Below are 24,647 nucleotides of genomic sequence, written 5' to 3'. Positions count from 1 at the left end.
TCATTTAAATTGTCTCTTTTCCTGCTGGCTCACCCCTGTACTGCTGCCAGGACATGTAAGACCATTCCTGGTCCCTTTCCTGAATTCAGATCAGAGATAAGAGGAAGTTAGTCTGTGAAACAGTCCAGACTGCACAGCGTTGGAGAAGTAATACCAGTGTCCTCGGGTCAACCAAGATAGAGATCTGGAACATTACGATTTCATTGTCTGCAAGAGTCCACACACTTATCTCTCAACACACACACACACACACATAGACACATAGATACAGACACACGCACACACAGATACACACATACGCGCACACACACACACGTCTTTGGCAATAAGTCCAGGAAGGATATTGGTGAGGAGCAAATGCCATCAGCAGTGAGTGGTTGTGGTCTTACACTCAGAGTAACTGAGTCTCCTCCTGCAGGCCCTGGTAGCTGAGCAAGAAAGCAAGGACAGTGGTGGTGCAGCTGTGGCCGAGCAGGTGCTTAGCATCATGGAGATCATTCTGGATGAGTCCAACGCCGAGCCCCTGAATGAGGACAAGGTGCGTGGGACCAGTCCATCTGTGTGCAGACACTGGGGGTACATACTGTGTCTTGTTGCGAGCAACAGGCTTGTTTGTGTGTCCAGCTGTGTCCCCCAGGAATGACTGGACGTGCTCTGGTCGTAGAAATGACAAAGCTCAACTAATGGTGATGTGATGGCATTGAAACTTGAAGTCTGTGGCTTTGGAGGAAACGACGCCGCTAAGGATATTCTTTGACTTGCAAGCTGCTCGTTAACAGACTGCTGGCGTGTTCCAGCTGATCAGGCCTTAGCCCGGCCCCTCATTGTCCAGTAGCGGGAACTCCCAGCCCAGAGAAGTAAAGGGAGCTGTTCAGTGTTCTGTAGTTGGCTGCTGGCAGAGTCCGGCCGAGAACCTGGGTCTCCAGCTTCCCAGTTCAGTGTTTCTCCACTGATTTCACCCTTACCTTCTCTTGTCCCCGATGGTACTCAGTGTTTTGGCTAGAGGTGTGAACAAGTTGAGTATGAGGCAGCCTTTGTTTTCCTGGGAGAGGGGAGATTGTATTAATATTTTTGACTGAGACTATGAGTAGAGCCACACAGAAACTTAGAAACTAGTATCAAGTTAGAACTCACACTGTTCATTAATCTCCAGGAAGTACTGAGACAGTTTTTCTAGGCAGCTTCTGATGGAGGTAGGTGACATCTGGGGTTCAGATACTGGCTGGCCAAAGCCCTGTCCCTGTTTCTGAGCCTTTTGTCCTCTTTTCTACTGCAGGGCAACCTCCTGCTGACGGGTGACAAAGATCAGCTTGTGATGCTCTTGGACCAGATCAACAGCACCTTCGTTCGCTCCAACCCTAGTGTGCTGCAGGGCCTGCTCCGTATCATCCCGTACCTGTCCTTCGGCGAGGTGGAGAAAATGCAGATCTTGGTGGAGCGGTTCAAACCATACTGTAGCTTTGACAAGTATGTGCTTGGATTTCAGATGGCCACGTGAAGGTCCTCCCCAACACCCTGAGCTAGTTCTGTGAGACTTAGGAGAGGAATCGTGATTTCTGTTAGATTTTAGTTTGCTTGTCCCACCTTTAAGGGGTTCATTGTAAGTGGGGAGTCAGTATGTTGTGTTGGCTCAGCAGAGGGGGTGAAGGGACTGGTGTGATGGGACAGGGGCATGACAAGATGGAGAGAGTCATGTGTGCGACAACATGAAAACGCGAGAGAACCTTGGGCATGTGGGAGACATAGCAGGTAAGGAGGAGTGACAGGAACCAGATCAGCGGGCTTCTTGTATCATGCCAAGAAGTCTAAACTCGATCCTGTAGACTATTGAAAATCGTTAACCAGGAGGACAACATGATGCACATGTGTTCTCTCCTTCACACCTGGGGCTCTGCTCTGTGCTCCAGGTACGATGAAGACCACAGTGGCGATGATAAAGTCTTCCTGGACTGCTTCTGTAAGATCGCAGCTGGCATCAAAAACAGCAGCAATGGGCATCAGCTAAAGGATCTGATTCTCCAGAAGGGAATCACCCAGAGTGCGCTGGACTATATGAAAAAGCACATTCCCAGCGCCAAGAAGTAAGAAACAGCTCTGTCAGGGTGACCACTTTCCTTTCCTCTTCTGGTTCCTTTTCTCCATTGCTGTGGCCTAAAGGTCCATGCAGTCCCCTTTGACCCTCCTTAGGGTCTCCCTCCCCTTCTAGAAACCATCAAAGTCACACTCAGCCACCGCAGAGCCCTTTGGGGCTGGGAACGGGGTGGGGGCAGCCTAGTGGTTCCTGTTTAGAATACTCACTTCCGTCTGGCTGCCTAGCTTATCTGGGTGATGCTTCGTGATTCTTGAAGGTCTTCTGGAAGGGTCCCCTTTAAAGAAGCTGGAATAGAATCAACAGCTGGTTTTTAGGTAGGTTTTGCTCCTCTGGCCTGCTAATCAGCTGCTTTTCCTTTTCAGTCTGGATGCTGACATCTGGAAAAAGTTCTTATCTCGCCCAGCCTTGCCATTCATCTTGAGGCTTCTTCGTGGGCTGGCTGTCCAGCACCCTGCCACCCAGGTGAGTGAGTAGCCAGTGTGCCCATGGACCTCACTCTGGAGGCGGGACATGTATGCTGAAGGAACCACACACTGTGGTCTCATTGTCGTGGCTGAATGAAGAGAACCACCTTGATTAGCCTTAGGATGTGACTTCCCCCAGCATGTAAGACCCCTAGAGTAGAGGGGCCTCTCAGGGGTCATCTTCCTGATTCAGCTCTGTGTGGAGAGGAGTAACTATAGTGACTGACTTCATCTTTGACTCTTTCTTACATGGGGCTTTATTATCCCATGGGTCAGCTAAGCAGTGGTGTAGCTGCAGGTGTGGCTGGCCGGAGTGTGAAACAATCATGATTTCTGGCTGTAGTCGTTGGGGTCATTTGGGACATTTACAGAACCATCACCGCCCTCTCCTGCTCTGCTTCGGGCAGCTGGAAACTTCGTTCTCAGAGAGACCCACCATTCCATTCTGCTGCTTATCCCTGATCTATCTCCCTGCACTGAGTGGGAGTATCTGGTACCCCTCACAGATCGTCACCGGCCCAGACAGGCGGTCAGGCTGGAGTTTTTCTAAATTAAACTTCATTTTGAGGTAATTGTAGGTTTACCTGCACTGGTTAAGGAGAAATCCCATGTACCCATTTCTTGATGATAACATTGTATGAAGCCACATACAGTATCACAGTTGGGATATTGATACTGATGTAGTCAGGATTCACGGCAGTCGTCATCGCAGAGATTCCCTCTTAACTCCCTTTTGTACCCTCATCCACCCTGCCACTGATCCCCGGCAGCTCCTGATCTGCTGTCCGTGGCCAAAATCCTGTCCCTTCAGGAGTGTTATGTCAGTTAGCACGGAGCCTTTCGGGCTTGGCTTTTCTCACTCGGCATCGTTCTGGGGGCTCCTCCTGGGGTGTATGTATTGACAGTCTGTTCTTTGTGTTGCTCAGTAGCGTTCCGTGCTGTGGGTTCCGCAGGCTGCCCCACCATTCACCCGTTGAAGAACACTGGGCTGTTGCCAGTTTTGGGAAGTCACAAATGAGACTGCCGTGAACATTCACATGCAGTCGTTTTGTGTATGTGTAGCAGTCTTCATTTCTCTGGGGTGAATGCGTACGTGTGGAGTTGCTGGGTTGTACGGTGGTGGCGGATTTAATTTTATTAGAAACTGCCAATCTGGTTTCCAGAGTGGCTGCCTCATTTTATGTTCTCACGAGCAGTACGAGTGAGCTGCTGGCCCTGCATCGTCACCGGCATTTGGGGGCACCTAGACACTTCGATAGGTAGATGGTGATGTCTCACGGAGATTTTAATTTGTATTTCCCTAATGTTTAATGGTGCTGTACATCTTTCCATGTGCTTTGCATGTCTTCAGTGACCTGCCTGCATATATCTTTTGCCCATTTTCTTTTTTTAAGATTTTATTTATTTATTTGAGAGAGAGTGAGAGAGAGCATGAGCGAGGAGAAGGTCAGAGGGAGAAGCAGACTCCCCGTGGAGCTGGGAGCCTGATGCGGGACTCAATCCCAGGACTCCAGGATCATGATCGGAGCCGAAGGCAGTCGTCCAGCCGGCTGAGCCACCCAGGCGTCCCTCTTTTGCCCATTTCCTAATTGGATTTTTTTTTTTTTTTTTGGATACTGAGTTTTGAAAGTCCTCGTGGCTGGTTTTTTTTTCTATGAATGGTGTTCTTCATGGAATGTAAACCCATGTTCTTACTTGGTGATCGGTTCTGATAGCTCATTCCAAAAGTAGGGTAGGGTAGCTTGGCTATAGGATTCTTACGTCTCACCCAGTCTCTGGTGTTTCAGATTTCTGTTCAGTTTGATGGGGGTGTTCATAATTAGCACACCTTTGTGGAGGTGATTCTTCTAGCATGGGAGTCGCCACATACCTTAGTTTCTATGCTTCTGTCTCATCTGTTTATATGCCGGTAAGTCCAGGAGTGGGGCTGTGATGTGGCCATGCTCGGGCCTGCTGATTTCCAGCCTTTGGAGTTACTAAGTCAGATGACTTTCTTCAGACGAAGACTTTAGTTAGGGAGTCGGCGTTCACACTTGACCAGCGGCATGCTGTTCAGCGCTTGTTGTGTACCTGTGACGTGGTAGGCCAAGGTGACACTGGCGACCAGGGTGGTCATAGCCTGTGCCTCTGGGAGCTCACTGGTGGAAGGTAGAGCCACGTACCCGGTGACGAGTACAGTGGGAAAGGGGCCAAAAGAAGGAGGATGCTTTGGAAGAAAGGATGGCATCTGCGAAGGCTCAGGAGCAGAAGGCCGCTGGGAGTGCTCGGGAGTTGGTGGCGGACGGGGCCGGAGAGAGCCGACCCTGATGCAGCATGGGACCAGGGCACAGTCCCCAAAGAGAGGAGTATGTGTTTTCTCCCGAGGGCTGTGACCCAGGGCATGAACTGGAAGGAGGGGAGATGACAGATAGGAGAGACAGTTGGTTGCCTTTTATCGTAATCCAGGTAAGAGGTGAGGGCAGCTGAGCTAGCGCGTGAGGTGGACAGTGGGCGGGGCTCAGCGCAGTGTGGGAGGCAGAATGAAGGGGATTTAGGGATTGGTTGCACATGAGGGTGAAGAAGCTGGATGAGTCAAGAACTCTGCTCAGTTTGGGGTTGGGCGACAGGGGAGTGATGGTGCCCCTGAAGGATATCCTAGGAAGTTCGAAGCAGGAGGGCTTGTTCCGTCAGACTGCTGATGTGCGTCTGCTCGCCCAGTTAGAGTGTAAGCTTCGGGAGGATCAGGCCTTTGTCTCCCCAGTACCTGATGCACGGCTTCCTGTGGATGTGTGCACACGCACGCATGCAGCGACCGCCCAGCGAGAGGCTGTCGGGGTGCTTGTGCACGGGTTCCCTGGAACATTGTACTGTGGGCTCAGCATTTACGAGCAGGAGACAGGAGGTGACCTGTAGTTTTGCTGAGGTGCAGGTTGGAAGCGTACCGGCTATGAGGACAGGTTTATAAGCCGCGAATGATCTCAGTTGAGTGCTAAGCTTTCACACTGCAAGTTGGTTCTATTGTTTGGCATTTATTGTCAAATCCATACGGTAGTAATTACCATTAACATACTTATGCAGGGGGTGGGGGGATTTTGGTGGGACAGGGCTCCTTCTCCACTCACCTGGAGAGCTTTGTCAAACCTGTCCTGGTTTCCGAGTTCCGTTCTCCCGCCCATGTCAGTGACATGATGCAGTCATACAGTGACTGCCAGCTTTCTCAAACACGGGGGTTTCGGGATGATAACTATTTGTTTTTAAGATTTTATTTATATTGTCAGAGAGGGGAGGAGAGAGAGAGGTAGGCAGAGAGAGAAGCAGGTAGGGGGAGAAACAGATTCCCCGATGAGCAGGGAGCCAAATGCAGGACTCAATCCCAGGACTCTGGAATCATGACCTGAGCCAAAGGCAGACGCTTAACCAATTGAGCTACCCAGGTGTCCCTGGTGATAGATGTTTTTTAAAAAGTGTTTTCTTATCCCCACTCCCATTTGTAGTTGTATCTCTAGCATCCCTTGGTTGAGAAAATCCTGTGTTCCTGTGTTTGGTGTGGACACAGGGCTCCCAGAGGAAGAACTTAGCATAGTCCCTATGAATGTCAAGGTCTGCTCTACTCGAGTTCCTGAGCCCACCACGCAGGCCTCATTGGGTGCTGCTGCTGTAGGGAATCTTACCTGAGCCCCCTTCTCTTTCAGTGTGTTGGGTGCTTTACATCTGAATATTTGTGACTAATTCTTAATCTTCACTGCAACCATGACATTATTCTTTTTATTGTATTTTTTTATTTGTTTAAAGATTTTATTTACTTACTTGACAGAGACACAGCAAGAGGAGCACTAGCAGGGGGAGTGTGGGAGGAAGAAGCAGGCTTTCTGCTGAGCAGGGAGCCTGACGCAGGGCTCCATCTCTGGATCCTATGATCACGACCTGAGCCAAAAGCAGCCGCTTAATGACTGAGCCACCCAGGCGCCCCATCCTCTTTTTTTAAAATTTTGTTTATTTGGGGGGAGGGGGTGACAAGCCAGAGGAGAGGCAGAGAGAGAGGGAGAAGCAGACTCCCTGTTAAGTATGGAGCCCGATGAGGGACTCGATCCCAGGACTCCAGGATCATGACGTGAGCTGAAGGCAGATGCTTAACTGAGCCAGCCAGGTGTCCCCACTATCCCCTTTTATAGATGGGGGCACTGGAGCCAAAGAGGAGAGTGACCTGTCAGAGGTCAATGACAGGGTCAAACCCTCCTCCATTTGTTGAAAGTTTTGAAGCACACAAAGGATCTGATTGAAACTGAACAGATGACATGAGATTGAGTACAGTCTGTTGAGTTTTCTAAACCTACAAGCTCCTGGATAGAATACTTGTTTACCTAACTGGAAGCATATATCTCCCCGGTCTCTGCTTGGTAGGTTCTGATTGGCACAGACTCCATCACAAACCTACATAAACTGGAGCAGGTGTCCAGCGATGAGGGCATTGGGACCCTGGCGGAGAACCTGCTGGAGGCGTTGCGGGAGCACCCTGATGTAAACAAGAAGATTGACGCTGCCCGCAGGGAGACTCGTGCTGAGAAGAAACGCATGGCCATGGCAATGAGGCAGAAGGCTCTGGGCACCCTGGGCATGACGGTAAAGCCACTCTCCAGGAGTCCCCGTGTTCTCGTCTGTGCTGCTGAGGAGGAGATAGCCATGCTTCAGGACAGAGCTGGGTTGGGGACAGTGGAGGTGAAGGCTGGCGAGGAGTAAGAGGGAACCAGGTGTGCTAGGCTCCGTGCCAGGTTCTTTACCTCCTGTGATCTTCCTGAGAGCCCTCAGCAAGATGTGTGACTATGGTCCTGCTGCACAGATCGGACTCAGAGGTTAAATAACTTAACAGATTCAGGGAAACACTAAAAATGGGGATGATAACCCTTGCTCATGGAGGATTTACTGTTTGCTAGGCCCTATGCTTAGGTACCTTACTTGTAAGACTTTATTTAAGCTCTCTTGTGGTTCTGTGAGGGTGGTATTACTGTATTCGTTTTCTGGTTGAAGTAATAGAGGCTGAGAATTGAAGGAAGTAGGCCAAGGCGCATGCTTAGTAAGAGGTGGACAAGAGCGTGAATGCACGTCTCTTGGACACAGTAGTCTGCTCTTGTTGCCCCACGTTGGAAGCAGCAGTGGTTCTGTGAGTGCCTTCTCCAGAGCAGCAGGTCGGGTGTCGGCAGCTTGAGAACTCCCATGGGAACCGTGAAGTGAATCCTAGTGCTAAAACCCTTGGTGGCTGAGACTTGGGAGTGCTGGCACAAAGAAAGGGGGCTTTTCTGGTGGCGCATGGCAGCCTGCAGGAAGAGAATAGCAGAAGAATCTGGGTCTTTACCCTCATTGGAAGCCACCTACAGAGGTTTCCTTTCCATGCATCCTCCCTCTAGTGTCTGTGGAAGGGAAGCTCCTGAGCATCCCAAGCTAGGGTGGGGGGCGGGTGGAAATCACTTTCTGACATGCCACTTGGGTTCCCCCACAGACAAACGAGAAGGGACAGGTCGTGACCAAAACAGCGCTCCTGAAGCAGATGGAGGAGCTGATTGAGGAGCCGGGCCTCACGTGCTGCATCTGCAGGGAAGGGTACAAGTTCCAGGTAGAGTGCTTGGCCTGAGCCTGGTGGGCAGCCTGGCTGCTTGCTTCGGTGGCATCGTTCTCCTGTGCACCTCCTCATTCTTAGATGAGCTGGTGTCGAGGCTTGTCTCCGGGCCAGCTGTCCTTTCTAAAAGGAGGAAGGCAGACTGCTCTGAACATGAGTCTTCACCATCGCCATCCTCACCACTGCCACCGCCACCACCATCACCACCACCGCTGCCCCCACCACCACCACCACCACTGCTACCACCACCAGTGCCACCACGTTGCCATCATCACCACCCCCACCGCCCCACCGCCCCCACGGCTCCCACGGCCGCCACCATCCCCACCGCCACCACCATCATCACCATCATCACCGCCCCCACTGCCCCCGCTGCCGCCACCACCACCACCATGACCACCACCACCATCATCGTTGGAACCACCACTCACTGAATTCCTTCTGTATGCTAGTCCAAGTGCCCAGAGTTTTCTGTAATTTTGTCTTTAAAGCTACAGAACCCCTAAATTATGGATGGGAAAACAAGGGTCATGTGACAAAGCCAGAATTCTAGCCCATGCTTCTCTGACTCCAGACCTGGGGCTTTAAAAAAATACATCATTCTGCTTCTAACCAGGATATCTGGTATCCTGGATATCAGGACTTCTACCAGACTAGATTTACAACTGAAAGGAGCAGAGCAGCAAGTGACCCATTTATACCCCTAAAGGCCTACAAGGCATCCTCGTCCCTTCCAGCTCGAACGTCCTGCTTAGTGTCCATGCTACTGAAGGACTGCAAGCTTTCTAAGTCCTGCTGATGGCACAGGCTCCTGGGAACAGCCTGATAAGTTTTGTAAAGCAAGTGACTTACCCAGAAGGCACTTTGTTCTTTCTTTTCAGCTGTATAAAGCAGCCAAAAGAAAAGAGGGACAATGCAGACTTCCATGTCTGCCTTCCCATTCGCATAGCCTCTGCTTTACTTTGGTTGCTCCCCATGTTCCTCGTCTCCCTAGGGCTGTGCCTGGCCAAGTGCGTAACCAAGAGACCTAGGTGCTGACCCAGCACCGCTGCTCTGAGTACATTCCTTCTTGGTGGGGGAAGCCTGCGGGTCCCTCTCTTTGGCTTTGCCTCCTCCCAAAGCCTGCCTTGGGAGTCACCTCACCTTCTCCTGGTGTCTTTACAGCCCGCAAAAGTCCTGGGCATTTATACCTTCACCAAGCGGGTAGCCTTGGAAGAGATGGAGAACAAGCCCCGGAAACAGCAGGGCTACAGCACCGTGTCTCACTTCAACATCGTGCACTACGATTGCCACCTAGCTGCTGTCAGGTAGGCCCGGGCTCCTCTGTAGGCTGCTTCCTCAGCTGTTTCTGCCAGGCCCGTGCTGCGTCAGAGTGGGGGCAGCTTGCCCAGGGCCCTGTACTGGGAGGAGGTAGGATTCTGACCGTGAGCTTTTCGTCTCAGAAGTAGGGTGTCATGCCTTACACCACACAGGCCCAAGAGCCACCCATGCCTTAAGACTAGGAAATCTGCTGGGCTTGTGGCCTAAGGCTGGAGAAAGCAACCTCACCTCCCCGAAGCAGCAGTTAGCGCTCACTGCCCTGCGATGGAGAGTGCTGAGCCCTCTGGAGCCGGGTGCGTGGGCAAGCTTCTCTCCTTAGTGGTAGCAGGCCTTTCCCCACCTGCACTCGCCCAGGTTGCCACAGCAGTCCCAGCAGTCACATGTCCCTGCTGTCCTCCCAATCCAGGTTGGCTCGTGGCCGGGAAGAGTGGGAAAGTGCTGCGCTTCAGAACGCCAACACTAAGTGCAATGGGCTCCTTCCGGTCTGGGGACCCCATGTCCCTGAATCCGCTTTTGCCACCTGCTTGGCAAGGTGAGTGTTGAGCAGTGTGCATGGCAGAAAAGAGGGGGTTGCCAGGAGAAGGGGGGAGATCAGCGATCAGCTTGGTCCGGAGACCTGTCGCTGTCCTTGGGAACCCTGGTTTCTCTGCGTGCTGGCAGAGAAGTTGCGTCTGAAAGAGGGAAGAACTCGGCTGCGAGAGACCAACACCCTCAGCATCTGGTACACCACGTGAAACGTCTGGTTATCCATTCCCTCTTCTCCCTTGTCGATCTCAGGGCATAAAACATGGGACCCTGACTTTGTCCCCAAAGTCGACATTTCTGAGATTTCTCTTCTGCAGCGTGTGCCTCTAAGGTTTAATGCAAATAGCTGGGTGGCATGGGAGTATCAGGTTCCTTTCAGGCATCTCTCATTCCTCAGAGTCGAGTCGTTAAAGCTTTGATGAGGTCCCTGCTCTTGCCGGTGCCCTGGGGAGTGGTGCCCCACCCCGCGTCCTGTTAGAAGGCTCAGGGATGGAAAGGTACCTACCAGTAGTAATGATGGGCAGTGTATTGAAATGCTTACCGTGTGCTGTTAACTACACACATTCATTCTCTGGATGAAGAAGTTGAGGCACAGAGAGGTCAGGTAAATCACCAAGGTCACACACACAGAGCCCAGGCTGATGAATGGCATACACTGATGTAGAAAAATACCTTTCGTTTGGAAGTTGAGGAAAGATACTTATGGATAGATCACCTTGTCAGAGTTAATACCTTCCACATTTCTTCTTCCAAAATGTACTTTCAGATTTGGCTATGATACAGTCTGTGACATTTGTCCATCAGGAAGTGGGCCGCCCAAAACTGCTGAGCTCCACTCAGAGCTTGGAGAGCATCCTGTTCCATCCTAGCAGAAAAGGAAATGTCCTCTGTTCCCATTTTCCTGCGGGTGCCCGTTCCCATCCTCGGCTCGGCCCTTCTCTCCTCTGCCTGCGTGGCCTTTGCAGCCATCAGGCCATGCTGTGCCGGGGCCTCTGCCTTCCAAGCCAGGCTGTCCCCAGGGAACTTGTTTTGCTCACCGATGTTTGCTCTGTTGCTCCCCAGGCACAACACTTACCTCCAGGAGTGCACGGGCCAGCGGGAGCCCACGTACCAGCTCAACATCCACGACCTCAAGCTGCTCTTCCTGCGCTTCGCCATGGAGCAGTCGTTCAGCGCGGATACTGGTGGGGGCGGCCGGGAGAGCAACATCCACCTGATCCCCTACATCATTCACACTGTGCTTTACGTCCTGAACACGTCAGTATCTCAGCCCCATGGGCAGAGGCCAGCCGGTCCTCCTGTGCCCCTCTGCCCAACGAGGTCTCCACTTTCTGGACAGCCGAGGGCTGTGTCTTTGGACGGTCTCTTACCCAGAGGGGAGCAGGAACTGGGCGAGGCCAGACCACCAGACTTCCTTAGCTTCCACTGCCCTGTCGCTTCCTCTCCTCATGGGACTCGGAGCTCTTGGATGGGGGGGGTGCGTGGGTCAGAGCTGACACAGTCACTGTCAAGGGCACACAAGGTGTAACAGGAGAGGGTTTCACGACCAGGGCCTGCGGCAGAACCAGAGACCCTTCTCATAAATGGAGACTGGACTTGCCATACCTGTTTCCTGTCCGGTGAACAGTGCTTCTGGCAAGTTGAGGGGCAGGGAGTGTTGAAGATTATTGAGCAGGTTAGCTGGTGATAGGAGAGACGGCCTGTGTTTATATCTGTTTTAGCTGTCCCACATGGAACAGTTAGGCTGATAGTGAAAAGTATAGTTTTAAAGAAGCAATTAGGGGAGAGAATAGTATTCATTTCAGCCTAGATTTTTAAAAAGTGAATTAGGAGATTTAATATATTTGAGCTCTTAGTTTGGACAGTTTCGTGCTTTAGGCCTTGTTTTCCCACAAGAGTCTGACACCTGTGTAGGGCAGGGAATCAGCGGCTGTTGAAAGGCCGTGTACCGTCTGCCCGAGGCAGCTGCAGGCTAGGTGAGGCAGCAGACAATTTGTCTCTTGTCCTTTCTGGTTTTCTGTCTTCAACAATGTTGTTTTCCCCTTCCCTCCCATTTCCCGGTGAGATAGAAGGCTGACCTTGAGCCGCAGCCCTCATTGTTAAAAAGCTGCATAGGCAGGTCTCTGTCAGTGGGTGACCTCATCTGCTAAGCTGTTGAGACCGTCAGAAGAAACACCCACATCATTGACAGCACAGATGTTCCCACTCTCCAGACTGCTGCAGGCCTGAGCGGTGCTAATTACTGGTGTTCGTGGGGCCTCTGACAGAGCCCGTGGCTTTGTGGAGACCTGCCTCTTGGCGGCTGTGAGGCCCAGTGGACCTCTCACTCCAAGGGGGGCACGGAGGCAGTGGGATTCGCCCGGCAGAAGAGAGCCAGCGACTTGGTGGCACTGGGTTTCCAGGTGCCAGATACTAGTAACTCTTGCTCGAGTCCCTTGCTCAGGGAGGGATTCCGCTGTGTCTCAGAGGCCCGTTAGAAGCTGACCAGAAGCTTTGTGGAGAGGCGCTGTTGCCCAGCCACCAAGCACTTCCCTCGTTGGTCACTTCAGTGTAGGGTGAGCTTGGTCACAGCAGGGCCTGGGTGGCACATTTGTGTCCACAGGTACGGAGGTCACACTGTGAACCAGAGCAGAGTTGGGCAGGTACTGTAGTGGCAGAGAGCTTCCGACTCCCAGTTGTGGAAAGTCAAGCTGGGAGCATTCGTCTTTGTCATCCATGTCCGTTCTCCGGGAGCGGAAGGAAGCAGGGCCACGGCCTCCTCCTGCAGCCCCACAGTGCGATGTTTGCTAGTGCTGTCTGCAGGCCTGGTGACTTCCATCCTTACCTCCTTTCTTTTCCTCCCACAGGATGGGGATAGAGCATCAGTGCCCTTGTGAGAGCACCATTCAGGCTGTAAGGCAGGAGTATGTGATTAGGAAGGTCTCTAGTGGTGTCCCCGTGCTGTTCCTGTGGCTACTCGCTGAAGCTGGTGCCGGGGCAGGGGGGGGTGGTGTGCAGGGTTCACGGGGATTGAGAATGTGGAGGTTCGGCTTGGCATCTGGACTGCTGGGGTTCGAAGCCTAGGTCTTCCACTCCCCAGTGTGTGACTTCCAGCAAAATAGTTACCTTCTCTGCAAATTCCTCTTCTCTGTTGTTTCCCTTCTGTGGAATCAGGGTATTACCTCTGTCCTAGGGCCGTTGTCAGGAGTAGGTGAGATGATCCTTTTTATGCTCCCCAGAGTGGTGCCTGGTGGTGAGGTTCATGATCACATCGCCACACTTCAGGCGAGAGGGAGAACAGGGGGCATTGCTCTCCCAGAAGTAGATGTCGTAGACACATAAGGAAACACCGAAATGGAGTGCCCAAGTGCCCAGAGAGGGGACCAGTGTACACGTAGCACAGACAGCCTAGCTGTGAGGACTGCGTGGACTGAGCGAGAACATAGGCGGGCTCACAGAGTCCTAGTCTGGGCTCACATTGGCTCCTTCACTTGTTGACCTGCTGGCTTTGGGAAGGTCAGTTCACTGCTCTGGGCTTCAGGTATTGTGGTAAAAAGGTGCCAACTCTCACCTTCCAGAGTTGTTAAGACCTTTGATGGGGGAGTGTTTGTGAATGTGCCCTCCATGTGCAAGGGGGCCCAAGAGCCAGTAAGTTGTTTGAAATTGTTCCAGAGCTGAATGGGGGGTGGGCGCTGGTGAGGGAAAGGAACGTGTCACCGGGAAGGGCTTGGAAAGGAAACAGCAGCCCTCGGAGCGGGGATGGGAGAGATAGTCAAAATGGGTGGCTGTGTTCCATGATCTATGCGTTCCAGAAGCTTAAAAGAAGAAGAGAAATTGACCAACTTTCCTTTCTTCTTGCTGCTGAGGCCTTGCTTCTACCCTGGCTTCATTGTGTCCCATTTGTTCCAGAACCCGAGCAACTTCGCGAGAAGAGAAGAATCTCCAGGGCTTTCTGGAGCAGCCCAGGGAGAAGTGGGTAGAGAGTGCCTTTGAAGTGGATGGGCCCCACTATTTCACAGTCCTGGCCCTCCACATCCTTCCCCCCGAGAAGTGGAGAGCCACACGTGTGGAAATCCTGCGGAGGCTGTTGGTGACCTCTCACGCCCGGGCAGTGGCTCCAGGGGGAGCCACCAGGTCAGTCTCTGCTTCGGGGGTACCGTCTTCCGGGTTTCCTAATGTCTGGTTTGTGTACTCCCTTTGTTCTGCGTGAGGGCCTGCTCCCTCGACTCAGTGCCTTTTGTCCCTTCTCATCTCCGTCTGTCATGCCGAGAGGCTAGGCCCAGTGGCTGGCAGGTGCCTGGCCACCTCTGGGTCTCGTGTTCAGCCACTAGAAAGGTGGAGCTAGGCTCCAGTCTGGATGATTGCAGAGAAGCAGCCAGCCTGGCACAGGGCGAGGCTACTGATGAGGAGGATTAGGGCCAGCAGGGAGCTGGGGCAGGTAACTGGGTTTTCCCAGTCCTGCTGGGCTGGCCTTTAATTGGGAAGGCTTCCACATGGCTGCACTGGGGATTTTCTCTTTGGATCACGAAATGCTCATTATCTCCTTGGTCACATTTCCTATCCTGTCTGCCCCATGTTCCACGAGCCTTTCTTGTCCTGTTCATGTGGACGTGTCCCAAAGAAGGAATGACATTTCAGGAAGGAAGTGTCTTTGTTTTCATGACCTGGTGCTGTGATTTGGGTCAGATGGGCGGCATCTTAAGAGAAATGACTATAAACAACAAGAAGCCCTTAGAGATGACCGCAGATTTCCACACATTGCGTGGACTCCGTGGGCACTCCTCTAGGTGCGTGGTGGCCCCGCGCAGTCTCTGCCTGTCCTGGAGTCCAGAGTAGGCTGTAGGTTTGTCAGCTTCTGCCACTTCCCTGGAGTGGAAGATCTGGGCTTGTCTGTCTGCTTTTGCTAGAATCTGAGGAAACATTTCCACATCTGTAGGCCAACCAGGGAGCGGAGGAGGAGCTTTCCAGCCCCTAACAATGACAGACCAAGGGGCACAGACCGGCGGGGGCGAGAGTCGTGTGCCTGAATTGGCACATCCGGTACTTCAACCCCCACCAGCTCTGATTGAGGCCACTTTGCTGGCCACAGGTGCCTCCCACCCTCAGAGAGACCAGGTTGGGGTTCTGCTGTTGAGTCTGGCCGGTACCTGCTGCTCTGTGGAGAGGAGGAGGCAGCGAATCTTGTCAGCCACCTCACCCCTCCCCCATTCCAGACGTAGCACCTTCTGGTGTTTCCCGGAGTCCAAAGCATTCATGCGGAACTAGCTGCTAGAAGTCAAAAGTTCGATCTGGAAGAGAACAGGTTGTTGATAAGCCAGCCTCAGCCCGTCTCCGGGGCTCAGAAAGTGGCTCTTTGTGGGGCACTGGCTGTCAGTGGCAGGTGTGGAATCTGAACCCACAGGAGCTCTTCTGCTTTCAGTGAAGAGACCAGAATTCATCACTGTCCCACGCAGTTCAGGAGAGGCACGTGTGGCCACAGCTTATGCAGAAACGCCAGTGTGGGCTCTGCTCCCAAGCTGCTGTTTTCTCTGTGGCGGTTTAGTCACCTTTGCTAATTAGCCTAAAATAATTAAGTTGGGCAGGTCACTCATGATTCCTGCTTAGCACAGCATGGCAGCCACCAAACCTGGCGTGGGGCGGAGGCCCGAGCGGACTCCCCTGAGACAGAGCCGGGGAGGTGCCGGGCGTGAGCCCCATATTGGGACACCCTCTGAGGAGAGACTGTGCTGGAGGGACACTCAGAGGGTGACATCAGAGGGTGTCCCTGGCAGGAGGCTTTGTTGTAAGTCCATGATGGGGTGGGAGGCAGCAGCTGATAGAAAAATCTAGGGATTTGCACAAGAGAAGCTGGCCCCTTCCACGTGTTTTACACAGAAGAAGGGCTCCTCTGCCAGCAGCTTGCCAGTAGTGAGGCCTGGGACTTCTTAGGCTTCCGTCAGAGCCTTATCTGGTGGCTTGTATGCAGCGTGCATAGCTGCAGAGGGGCGGATGTCCCCCTGGTCCCCTGGCCTGTCTAGCAGCCAACTTCACTCGAGGCTGCAGGGTCCCCATTCAGGGCCGCTGGAGAGAGCGGGTGCTTTGGAGGACAGTGGAGTGCAGGGAGGGAACAGGAAGAATATTGAGCAAACAGAATTGTCTCACTTTGTTATTGTTTTACCTTACTTTTGTTAGTTAATTTATGTTTGTTGCGTGTGGGCTTGGGTGGCCCATGCCCCGCTCAGCAGTCTCTGCTTGAGGCCCATACGGGATCGTCTCGGCTTCGGTGGTAATCTCTTTGCCTGTCTCACTTCGCTGATTCTTACATACACTTAATACTACATTTTAGTCCCTTTAGTTATGAGCTTTGTTCCAGTGTGTTCTGAGATACAGGATTCCCACGACAAGGGCTCATCTAGCTTTTACTTCGGATGTGAGGCAGTTTGCAAACAAAACCAAACCCTTGGTAGTAACCGAGCCCTTGCGCTGATCTTTCACTGCCGGTGCAGAGGGGGTCAGGGCTGTCTTGTCACAGTGGCTTTACCACTGTGATTCAGGGTCATTGCTCCTCACACCAGCATTGTCTGCCGAGAGGGCAGGGGACGGTGTCACAGGCCACCCCCAGCGTTCTGAGGGCCTACTGGCCTTTCTTCCTACACTGAATCACTGGGTTGAGTGGAGATGGTCCTGGGCAGGGGCAGAGGGTGTGGTGGCAGCTCTGGGATTAACCAGGACTGAGGAGCTGTCCTACATACTACTCTTGCGCCCCCACCCCTGCCAGCTTGCTGTCTTTCTAACACAGTCTGTGGTTGCCGAATCCCTATTCTTGGCAGGCTTGGGTCTGCTGTGTGCGAAAACTCTCCCGGGGGAATGTCAGGAGTGAGGAAAAACCCTGTCTCCCACTTCGTTTATGAGGGCCATCAAGTCCAAGGGCTTGTGTGGGGGCTGAAGACCGGGACATGTGGGACCCCTTGGCATGTCTTGGGTTGCCACGTGCACCTTATGTCCCCCCGGTTCTGATTCACCCTGATCTGGAAGAGAGTCCGTACAACGGGTGTGTCGGGTATGTCATGCATCGTTGTCCCGGCTTCAGAGGTTCTTGCCCACAGCTGCTTTATTCTGACAAGCTAGGCGGCAGGAGTGGAGTGGCACACAGATTAATGCCACCCTGGCCTTGCTGCCGTCTTGCTCTGCTCTGTCCTCGTGCGTGTCGGGCCAGGGTCTTCATGGGCACGCCATCGGATTTTCTTTTCCAGGCTGACAGACAAGGCCGTGAAGGACTACTCTGCGTACCGCTCTTCCCTTCTCTTTTGGGCCCTCGTCGATCTCATTTACAACATGTTTAAGGTAGGGAAGCCGCTGGAAACTCGGCTGGTTTCTGCGAGGGTGGGAAAGGTCTGTGCTGCTGGCGCCACGTGTGCTCTGTGGCCTGGTGGCGGCTCCTCCACGGCCTCTTACCGGCGGCAAACCACCGACCTGGGAAGGATCCGCATGCTCACTGAGAGCCTGCCGTCTGATGCACGAGTGCAGCCGAGGCCGCGCTGCCCTCCGCGTCGCCCTCGTTCATTCTTGTCCGCTCTGTCTGGGTGACCTGCATTGCCTGGTGCGAGTGTGACTCACTCCGGCCCAGCTCACAGGACGGACACTGCCCTCTGCCTCAAGGGAACCCTGGGGTCGGGGGGGTGCCGCTCAGTTGAGGCCTGGTTAGTGTCCCTTTCCTGGGGAAATGCAGATGGGTCCTGTGCCAGGAAGAGCGGTCACTTGTAGCTTGGAGGTCACGTGATGTGGTGCATCATTAAGGGGCTACAAGAGGAATGACACGAGACTTTGTTGTTCCTAGAAGCAAAACACGTCCTCCAGGGAAACTTTGATGTGGGGGGAAGGAGGAGGGCTGCTTTTTGGCACTGAGAGCGCCTGACTGACTCGAGGCATTAAGTAATCCAGCCCCGGGCCTGTCTCCTGTTGGTTCTTGTAGAAGGTGCCTACCAGTAACACGGAGGGAGGCTGGTCCTGCTCTCTAGCGGAATACATCCGCCACAACGACATGCCCATCCACGAAGCTGCTGACAAAGCCCTGAAGACCTTCCAGGAGGAGTTCATGCCAGTGGAGACCTTCTCGGAGTTCCTCGATGCGGCTGGTCAGTGTCAAGGATTTATCCATCAAAGATCTTTTCCAGCAGAATCCACGTGTATCTTAGTGGGGCTGATCTTAGCTTTCATCTTCTCAGCAGCAGACACACAAGCAAGATCTGGGAGGGAGATGTAAACACCAGGCCCTGGTAGTAAGCACAGCGGGTGGGGCATGTGGGGACTTCCTGCCTCCCAGGCCCTGGGCTGCTCACGTGTTTGAGGCGGTACCACGGTTACCCCCACTTTACAGATGGGGTAACTGAGGCTTTGGGGATTAGTTCTTTCCTGTGGGACATACCTAAAAAATTGGTAGCGCCTCTTTTAAATTCCTGGCTTTTTATGACAGTTCAGAGAATTCACATTGAGCTGACCTGCCTTCTTCCTGCCTTTTGGGGACTGAAACTTGTCACAGCTACCCGGGGCAAAGAGGGGAGTGTTCAACTCGAATTCTAAAAATAAGTGGTAAATATCAAAACAGAGCAAAGAGCCTCTTGCTTGGGAAAAGCACGGCAGCACTTTGAACTGTTGTCTTTCGAGACACCCTTAGATAGTCCCTCATCCCACAGCTGGTGAGAAGGAAGTTCTAGTTCTTTCCTGGCTGCAGATGCTGCCTACAAACTTGTCATCCTCCTTGCAAACATGGCATCTCATCAGCAAGCCCCAGTGACGGCGGCAGAGGTGGTTGGGGAAATGCAAGCAGGTTGTAAAGGTCCCGTCAGGCTGCGGGCGCTGGTGCAGCAGAATCCGGTCACTGCCGGCCTTGCCGGGGGACAGCTGCCAGAGCCAAGGCCAAGGGGACAGGACCTGCCTCACTCCTGCTTTTTGTGAAGTGTGAAGAAGCTAGAAAAAAAATCTCCTCAGATCTCTCTGTGAAGAGAAAGCCTCCACTAGCATTTTCCTATCTGTTGTCCACCGGGAGCCATACCCTCAGAGGTCCAGAGCGATGCTCCTTGGGAATGCCACTTCCTCCCAGCTCAGTGCCACCTGATGGAGTGCCCCACGTGCTCTGGAGCTTCTAGTGTGGCCATGCTCTGAGGTGGCCTCCGTGGAAGCTGAGCATAGCCACGTGCCTTTGTTGGCCTGGGGCCGACCCTGGGATCTGGCGGTCACACGTTGGCACTGCTCAGCTCAGTGTCTTAACTGTTAGCTTTGACGTTTCGCCCCAGGAGCGGTCCCTGCCTACGAGCAGGTGGCCCGGGTTACGTGTGTCCTCAGTGCTGCGCTCTGCCCGTCACCAAGGCCCTGGGGCTGTCTGAACCCAGGCTGTGAGTGGGAACTGAAGAGTCTGAGTAAAAGGGGAGGAGGTGGCAGGGGTGGAAGGTGTTCAGCTCATTCCGGGGCTTCCCAGCCGCCCTGCAGCTCATGGCAGCGCCCGTGGCCTGAAGCCGGGGAGAGCGGGAGCCCGACGGGCGGGGAGCCTCTGTTGGCTTCACTCAGGTCCGGGTTTTATAGCACAATTTTGTTGCTTTGTTTAAACTGGTAGAAAATTTCAGAACATCAGACACACCCTACTCGATGCAAAGGCAAAAACAGCTTCCAAAGCCAACAAGGGGTGATGGGTGCCAGGCTTCACTCCGCTAGTGGTGCTGCAGAGAGAACTTTGGTGTTAGTGGCACCGGGCCTCGGGCTTGACCACTCAGGACTGAAACGGGAGCGCCCTGCTTGGTGAGGGGGGGCTCTGGCGGCTCACTAGAGGTTGGGACGAAGCCCAGCTGAGCCCGGCGGGGGGCGGCCTACTACCCTGCTCTCCTCCTCCTCCCCGCCCTTGGGGGGCGCCGGTGTTAGCTTTTCCTTGGCCCTGACCCCTCCGAGAGTGGGCTGAATGCTGTGGACTCGCTCCCCTCAGACAGCCCCTCTGCTTCGCACTCGGTGTCAGCGGACTGGAGGTGTCGCCCCACCTCCTGCCCCTGTGCGGTGGTCCACGGACCCGGGTTTGGAGCTCTGCTCCGGGCAGCCTTAGGGTCGGCCTCTGCTGTGTTAACACCTTTAAACACGCAGTGGCGCCCAGTCCTGGAACACAGCTAACTCTTCTGACAGGACGAGAGTGCTTTCTTGGTGACTGTCTCCCCAGAGAGCGGCCGTGTCGGAGCTTGTCGGGGCACACCATGTTCTCTGCACAGATGGGGCAGCCGTGACTCAGTGGGGCCGGGGGCTGTGTGTGCCGGTGCCTAACCACCTCTGCCCTCCCGTTTTCCAGGCCTGTTATCAGAAGTCACCGATCCCGAGAGCTTCCTGAAGGACCTGTTGAACTCAGTCCCCTGAGCACCCCACGGAAGCTGCCGCGGGCAAAGACCGAAGCTAGCTTGCCTTCCGTCCGCCGTGTTCTTCCCTCCTGTGCATTGACTCCCCCCGCGGGACGCTGCGGCATCATTCCTCCCTCCCCCTCTCATGTCTTCTTGGAGTGGCTTGGGGCTTTTAGGCTTCCTGTTTTATCTTGTGTGTGTGTTGCACTAGCTATGAAGTTGTCTGTAACCCGAGCCACGGAAGGACCCGTACGTACCTAGGAGCCACGAGCTGGCCTGGCCGACTCAGCACCTGAGTGTGCACATCTTGAGAAATAAACGACTGACTGACTACACATTGAGAGAGAAGGTGTCGCCTGCTGCTTAAACCCGCCCTCAGTGCCCCTGGCCGGACGCTGTCCTTGGCCCCGCGGCGCTTTCTGGTGTGAGCGCAGGAAGACTGATGTAGCCGAGTCATCATTCTTGTCAGCACCAGACGGAGCCCGTTTGCTCTTGGCCGGCGAGCCGGGGCAACGTGTTTGAGGAGTGTGAGCTTTCCTAAAACAGACCCCTCGGCCTCTCTTAGTTTTTTGGCCTTAAGAGCTGGAACCCAAAGACTCGCGAAGCGGGTGCCTGCAGTCCTCGGCCGGAGGCAGGCGCGGTGGAGTGAGGGCGCTTGACGTTCCTGCTCTCTGTGCGTCGGAGAGCCTTTGGCGACTTGCTTCAGGGCTGCTGTGTTAGGAGAGGGCCCGGGGTCATTGCTGCCCTTTCCCGAGCCACTCTCTGCTGCGCTCCAGTCTCTGCGGGGCGTGTGTGTGCGTGTGTGTGCGTGTGTGTGCACGCGTGCACTTCTGGTCTTCCCAGTGGCCCTGAAGGAAAGGGCTTGGGGACGGGCATCGTTGGCGGGTCTGTTCCCCCGAAGCTGTGTCCCGCACCACGGTGGCAGCTGCCTCTGGGGGCCTTGAAAGCCACTTTCCCGTGCTCCTGGGCAGCGGCCCTGTGGCTAGTGAGGTAGCAGGATGCATAAGGCCTCCTCTCCAGATTCTAGGGCAGGGCTGTGCCAGGTGTGGCCTCGTGGGGAGGAGGAGCTTGCTCATGGCCATCTTTTGTTTTCCACGAGCCACTCTGCCAGCCTTCTCTGAAGACCACTGCCACTGTCCTGATGCCCAGCTTATGTGGCTCGTTCTTCAGGCCAGACCTTCTGGGACAGGAGGTCCCTCTGGGCCCCTTTAGAAGATGTGCACATCCAGGAGGACTTGGTGTCCCTCCCTCAGAGCTGCTGACCAGATGGCCACAGGCAGGCGGGAGTGTCCTGCTTGGGGCTTTGCCAGAGACACAAAGGCGATCGGTGGCAAAAGCCCAGCTGGTGGCCCAGATAGGCGGGAGCGTGTGTGCCCGCGTGCACAAGAGCACGTCAGTGTTGGTGCTAGGCGAGGAGCTTTCTGGGGCACTGATGGGTGCTGGGGAGGGGCTCTCCCTCCTTTGCTCAGATGCCAGCTCAGCTGCCTCGCATGTCTCCACAGCCTGTCCTGTAAGATGGGACTGTCGGCAGGGGCAGCGGAGGGCAGCTGTGGGGCCGGGGGCTCAGCTGCCTGCCGTGTAATAAGGAAATGGCTGCTCCTATTAATGAATCAATTTTCAGTCTACCTGAGCTTGCCTTTTTTTTTTTTTTTTTTTTTTGGCAAAGCTCTGTGTCTCAGCTGAGATCCAAGTAGATCTAGTAGAGGAGGATGAAGGTCCTTGGTCTTAGGGACACAGGCTGCTACCACTGACTGTAGCAAGCTCACAGCCGCTCTCGCCCTCGCCTCCCACAGGCTGCTGGTCTCCCAAGGGCCTGTTCCAGGTACATGCTCATGTGCTGGATCGCTGTTCGGTGACCTTCCAGCAGGGGAGAGATTGCAAAGCCAGCAGGGAGAGTGGGGGAAGGGGCCAGGGTCGACAGTTGGGATGACCCTTGCTTACCAGGTGCTGGGCCTGCTGTTTCAGCACCACTGGAGGTGGAGCCACCTTCACAGTGACCCCTTAGGGTGTCGTGAGTGTGGACAGGGCACCTGCAGACGCTTATCCACAGTCTGGTTCCTTTGGCCTGCAGGCCGGAGTTGCCAAAGCTCATTGTAAGGTGTTGGTTTATTTTTCTCTGCCCTTCATTTTTGTATTTCTTGCAGAGGCCTCGGGGAACTCTGGCTCCAGCCCAAATGCCCCAGCCTCTTGCTTTCACTGCTGCAGCTTTTCTGTGACTGCCGCCATCCCAGATGGGCAGCTGGTGTGGTGGCCGCACAGGCCCTGTGCTGGTCCCAGGTGGCGCCTTAGGCAGAGCTTGGGCGGGAGAGGGAACTGGTCCAGGGACAAACTCGGCCTTCCGAGCCCTTGCCTCCTGACCTCAGCGTCAAGGGATCCCCGGCAGAAAGCCACTTTGTGCCTTCCTGCCCTGAGCCATCTTCTGGGCTCATTGCTTCTTGGGCCCTGCAGTGCGTCAGCCCCTGAAGTCTGTAGATGGCATGTTAGCGCTTTCCTCCTGGGGTCGCTAAAGCCTCTGGCGTCCTCAGTCTCCGTTATATCTCTCCTGGCGGCTGGCTTTCTGAGTTCAGTTCGCTGTGAGGGGCTACCTGGGAGGCTGGGTGGCCCCGTCTTCACAAGGCCCCCTCCCCTGTCCCCAGTTACGTTTGCTGAGAACCAGGGGGCTGGGCCAAGTCCTTTGCACGTGGTTCCCACGGGGACCCTGCAGGTTATGGTCTTAACCCACCTTGCTTGAGGTGACAGCCACCAGAGGGAGTGTCTTGCCTGCTGGGGGTCAGGAGCTGTGGGTGGGACTCCAGAGAGGTCTCCCCTCCCCTACTTGACTTCTGTTCGCAGGTCTTTGCATCCAGTTGGCACCAGGCACGTGCTGAGGGTGTGACGGCGTATCATCTCTGTCCCCATAGAGCCCAAGGTTCCAGCAAGGGGCACTAGGTAGGAACAGGTAAAGGTGGGCAGGCAGGTGGCAGTACGGGGCTACAGCCACCACACAGGATGAACATGGGGCAGTCGGGTCAGCGCGTCCCCTCTAGCGCACCCACGCCATGTCCTCTCGCCCACTTGGAAGGGGCCAACCCCAGCAGGGCACCGGGTCTGTGTTCGGCTCCCAGCTGTCCCTGCTGCTGTGGCCAGGTAGGCACTTTCAGAGCCCAGCCCGATAGGGAGATTCACTCTATTTTCTGGTTTCAGAGTACAGACTGTCCTGTCCTCCTCTAGCCACCGGTCACCATGGCTGCACCCTTGTCTAGGAGACCCCTCATGGCTGTTTCTGCTTCCTCTCCGCCCCGTGCAGCGGGCTGAGTTCAGGCTGATGCTACCTTACTTGGACTCCCAGTTCGTGCATTCCCCTCTACGGTGGAGCCTCGGCTCTGCCCCCAGCCCGTGGCCGCCTGTTCAACCCCCCCCCCCGCCGCCGCTCCAGGGGGAGTCCCTGCTGTGCGCTTGCTGTCCCTCACCGTCCCAGCAGCACCAAGGGGATGGCAGATGGGGGGCGAGGCCAGGACCAACTCCTCCAACTTCTCTAGGCCACCTCGACCCTCTTTCTGCCTCAAGCCTGGTTTATCGAGGCTCAGATGCAGCGGAGGGAGCAGGGCGGCCTCTGGACAAGTAAGAGGATGAGGATGAGTCTTTCCTAAGTGCCCGCGAGAACCAGGCTCTTCGTCCGCGGCGCCTCTGTCAAGCCCTCATCAGAGAGGGCTGGCGGGGAGAGAGCTGGGGACACTAACGCGAGCGGGAGGCTCCGGGGAGGGGCTCGCGGGTGGGATGCAGCTTGCTCCCTCCTGTCCCCGAGGCCAGGGGAACCTGCAGCGGTCTTTGCTGGCATAGGCAGCTAGGCTGAAGGGGTCTGCCGCGTGAGCTCCGAGGTCGTGGTGCTGTTCTCCACTCTGCCGGCTGTGAGCTGTGTGATGTCATGGGGATGCGCAGGGGCTCGGAGAAGGCTCAGCTGTGCTGTGCACCAGCCGGTGTCCTCTCAGAGTGAGCGGGAAGGGAAGTGATGCCATAGAAGTTCCTAGAACTGAGCACGGCCCAGGCACAGGTCCCCTTAGCTGATCATATTAGTGGATCGTCACATCAGGGATTGCAGACCGGCCGAGGTCGGGAGTGCTTGGGAGTGTGCCCGCTTCGCGTCATGGCTGTCGGGCGGATGTTCGGCCTGGACGCGCATACACACGTGGGCACGTGCCCACTCGTCCCACAGCCGCCCCGGAGCCCGTTGCTTTGGTGACTCTGTTTGCTTCCCGAGTTACTTCTGCCCCTGCCGCTCTGCATTCCCTGTCCCGGGTGCCGCTCCCTTTCCTGCCCGGCCTTGTCTGTTGCTGGATCTTGGAGCCTTG

The 24,647-nt window shown here is 54.8% G+C and overlaps 1 protein-coding gene across 5 annotated transcripts in view; it reads left to right on the top strand.

Annotated features, from left to right (window-relative positions):
- UBR4 (ubiquitin protein ligase E3 component n-recognin 4) overlaps positions 1 to 20,660 on the top strand; it is a 134,698-nt gene extending 114,038 nt beyond the window's left edge. For all 5 annotated transcript variants that reach the window (XM_004741340.3, XM_004741338.3, XM_045063850.1 and 2 more), the window contains 13 exons: positions 419 to 538; positions 1,277 to 1,467; positions 1,908 to 2,081; positions 2,455 to 2,554; positions 6,937 to 7,155; positions 8,030 to 8,143; positions 9,311 to 9,453; positions 9,873 to 9,998; positions 11,054 to 11,248; positions 13,880 to 14,104; positions 17,203 to 17,293; positions 17,922 to 18,084; positions 20,274 to 20,660. In XM_004741340.3, coding sequence (XP_004741397.1) covers positions 419 to 538; positions 1,277 to 1,467; positions 1,908 to 2,081; positions 2,455 to 2,554; positions 6,937 to 7,155; positions 8,030 to 8,143; positions 9,311 to 9,453; positions 9,873 to 9,998; positions 11,054 to 11,248; positions 13,880 to 14,104; positions 17,203 to 17,293; positions 17,922 to 18,084; positions 20,274 to 20,338 — 1,926 coding nt within the window. In that variant the 3' untranslated portion in view covers positions 20,339 to 20,660. The remainder of the gene's footprint in view (positions 1 to 418; positions 539 to 1,276; positions 1,468 to 1,907; positions 2,082 to 2,454; positions 2,555 to 6,936; positions 7,156 to 8,029; positions 8,144 to 9,310; positions 9,454 to 9,872; positions 9,999 to 11,053; positions 11,249 to 13,879; positions 14,105 to 17,202; positions 17,294 to 17,921; positions 18,085 to 20,273) is intronic.
- The last annotated feature ends 3,987 nt before the right edge of the window (positions 20,661 to 24,647 follow it).

Source organism: Mustela putorius, unplaced genomic scaffold, assembly GCF_011764305.1.
Source record: "Mustela putorius furo isolate JIRA1106 unplaced genomic scaffold, ASM1176430v1.1 tig00003853_pilon_pilon_pilon, whole genome shotgun sequence".
NCBI classification, from domain to species: Eukaryota; Metazoa; Chordata; class Mammalia; order Carnivora; family Mustelidae; genus Mustela; species Mustela putorius.
This window is presented reverse-complemented; position numbering and strand designations above follow the sequence as displayed.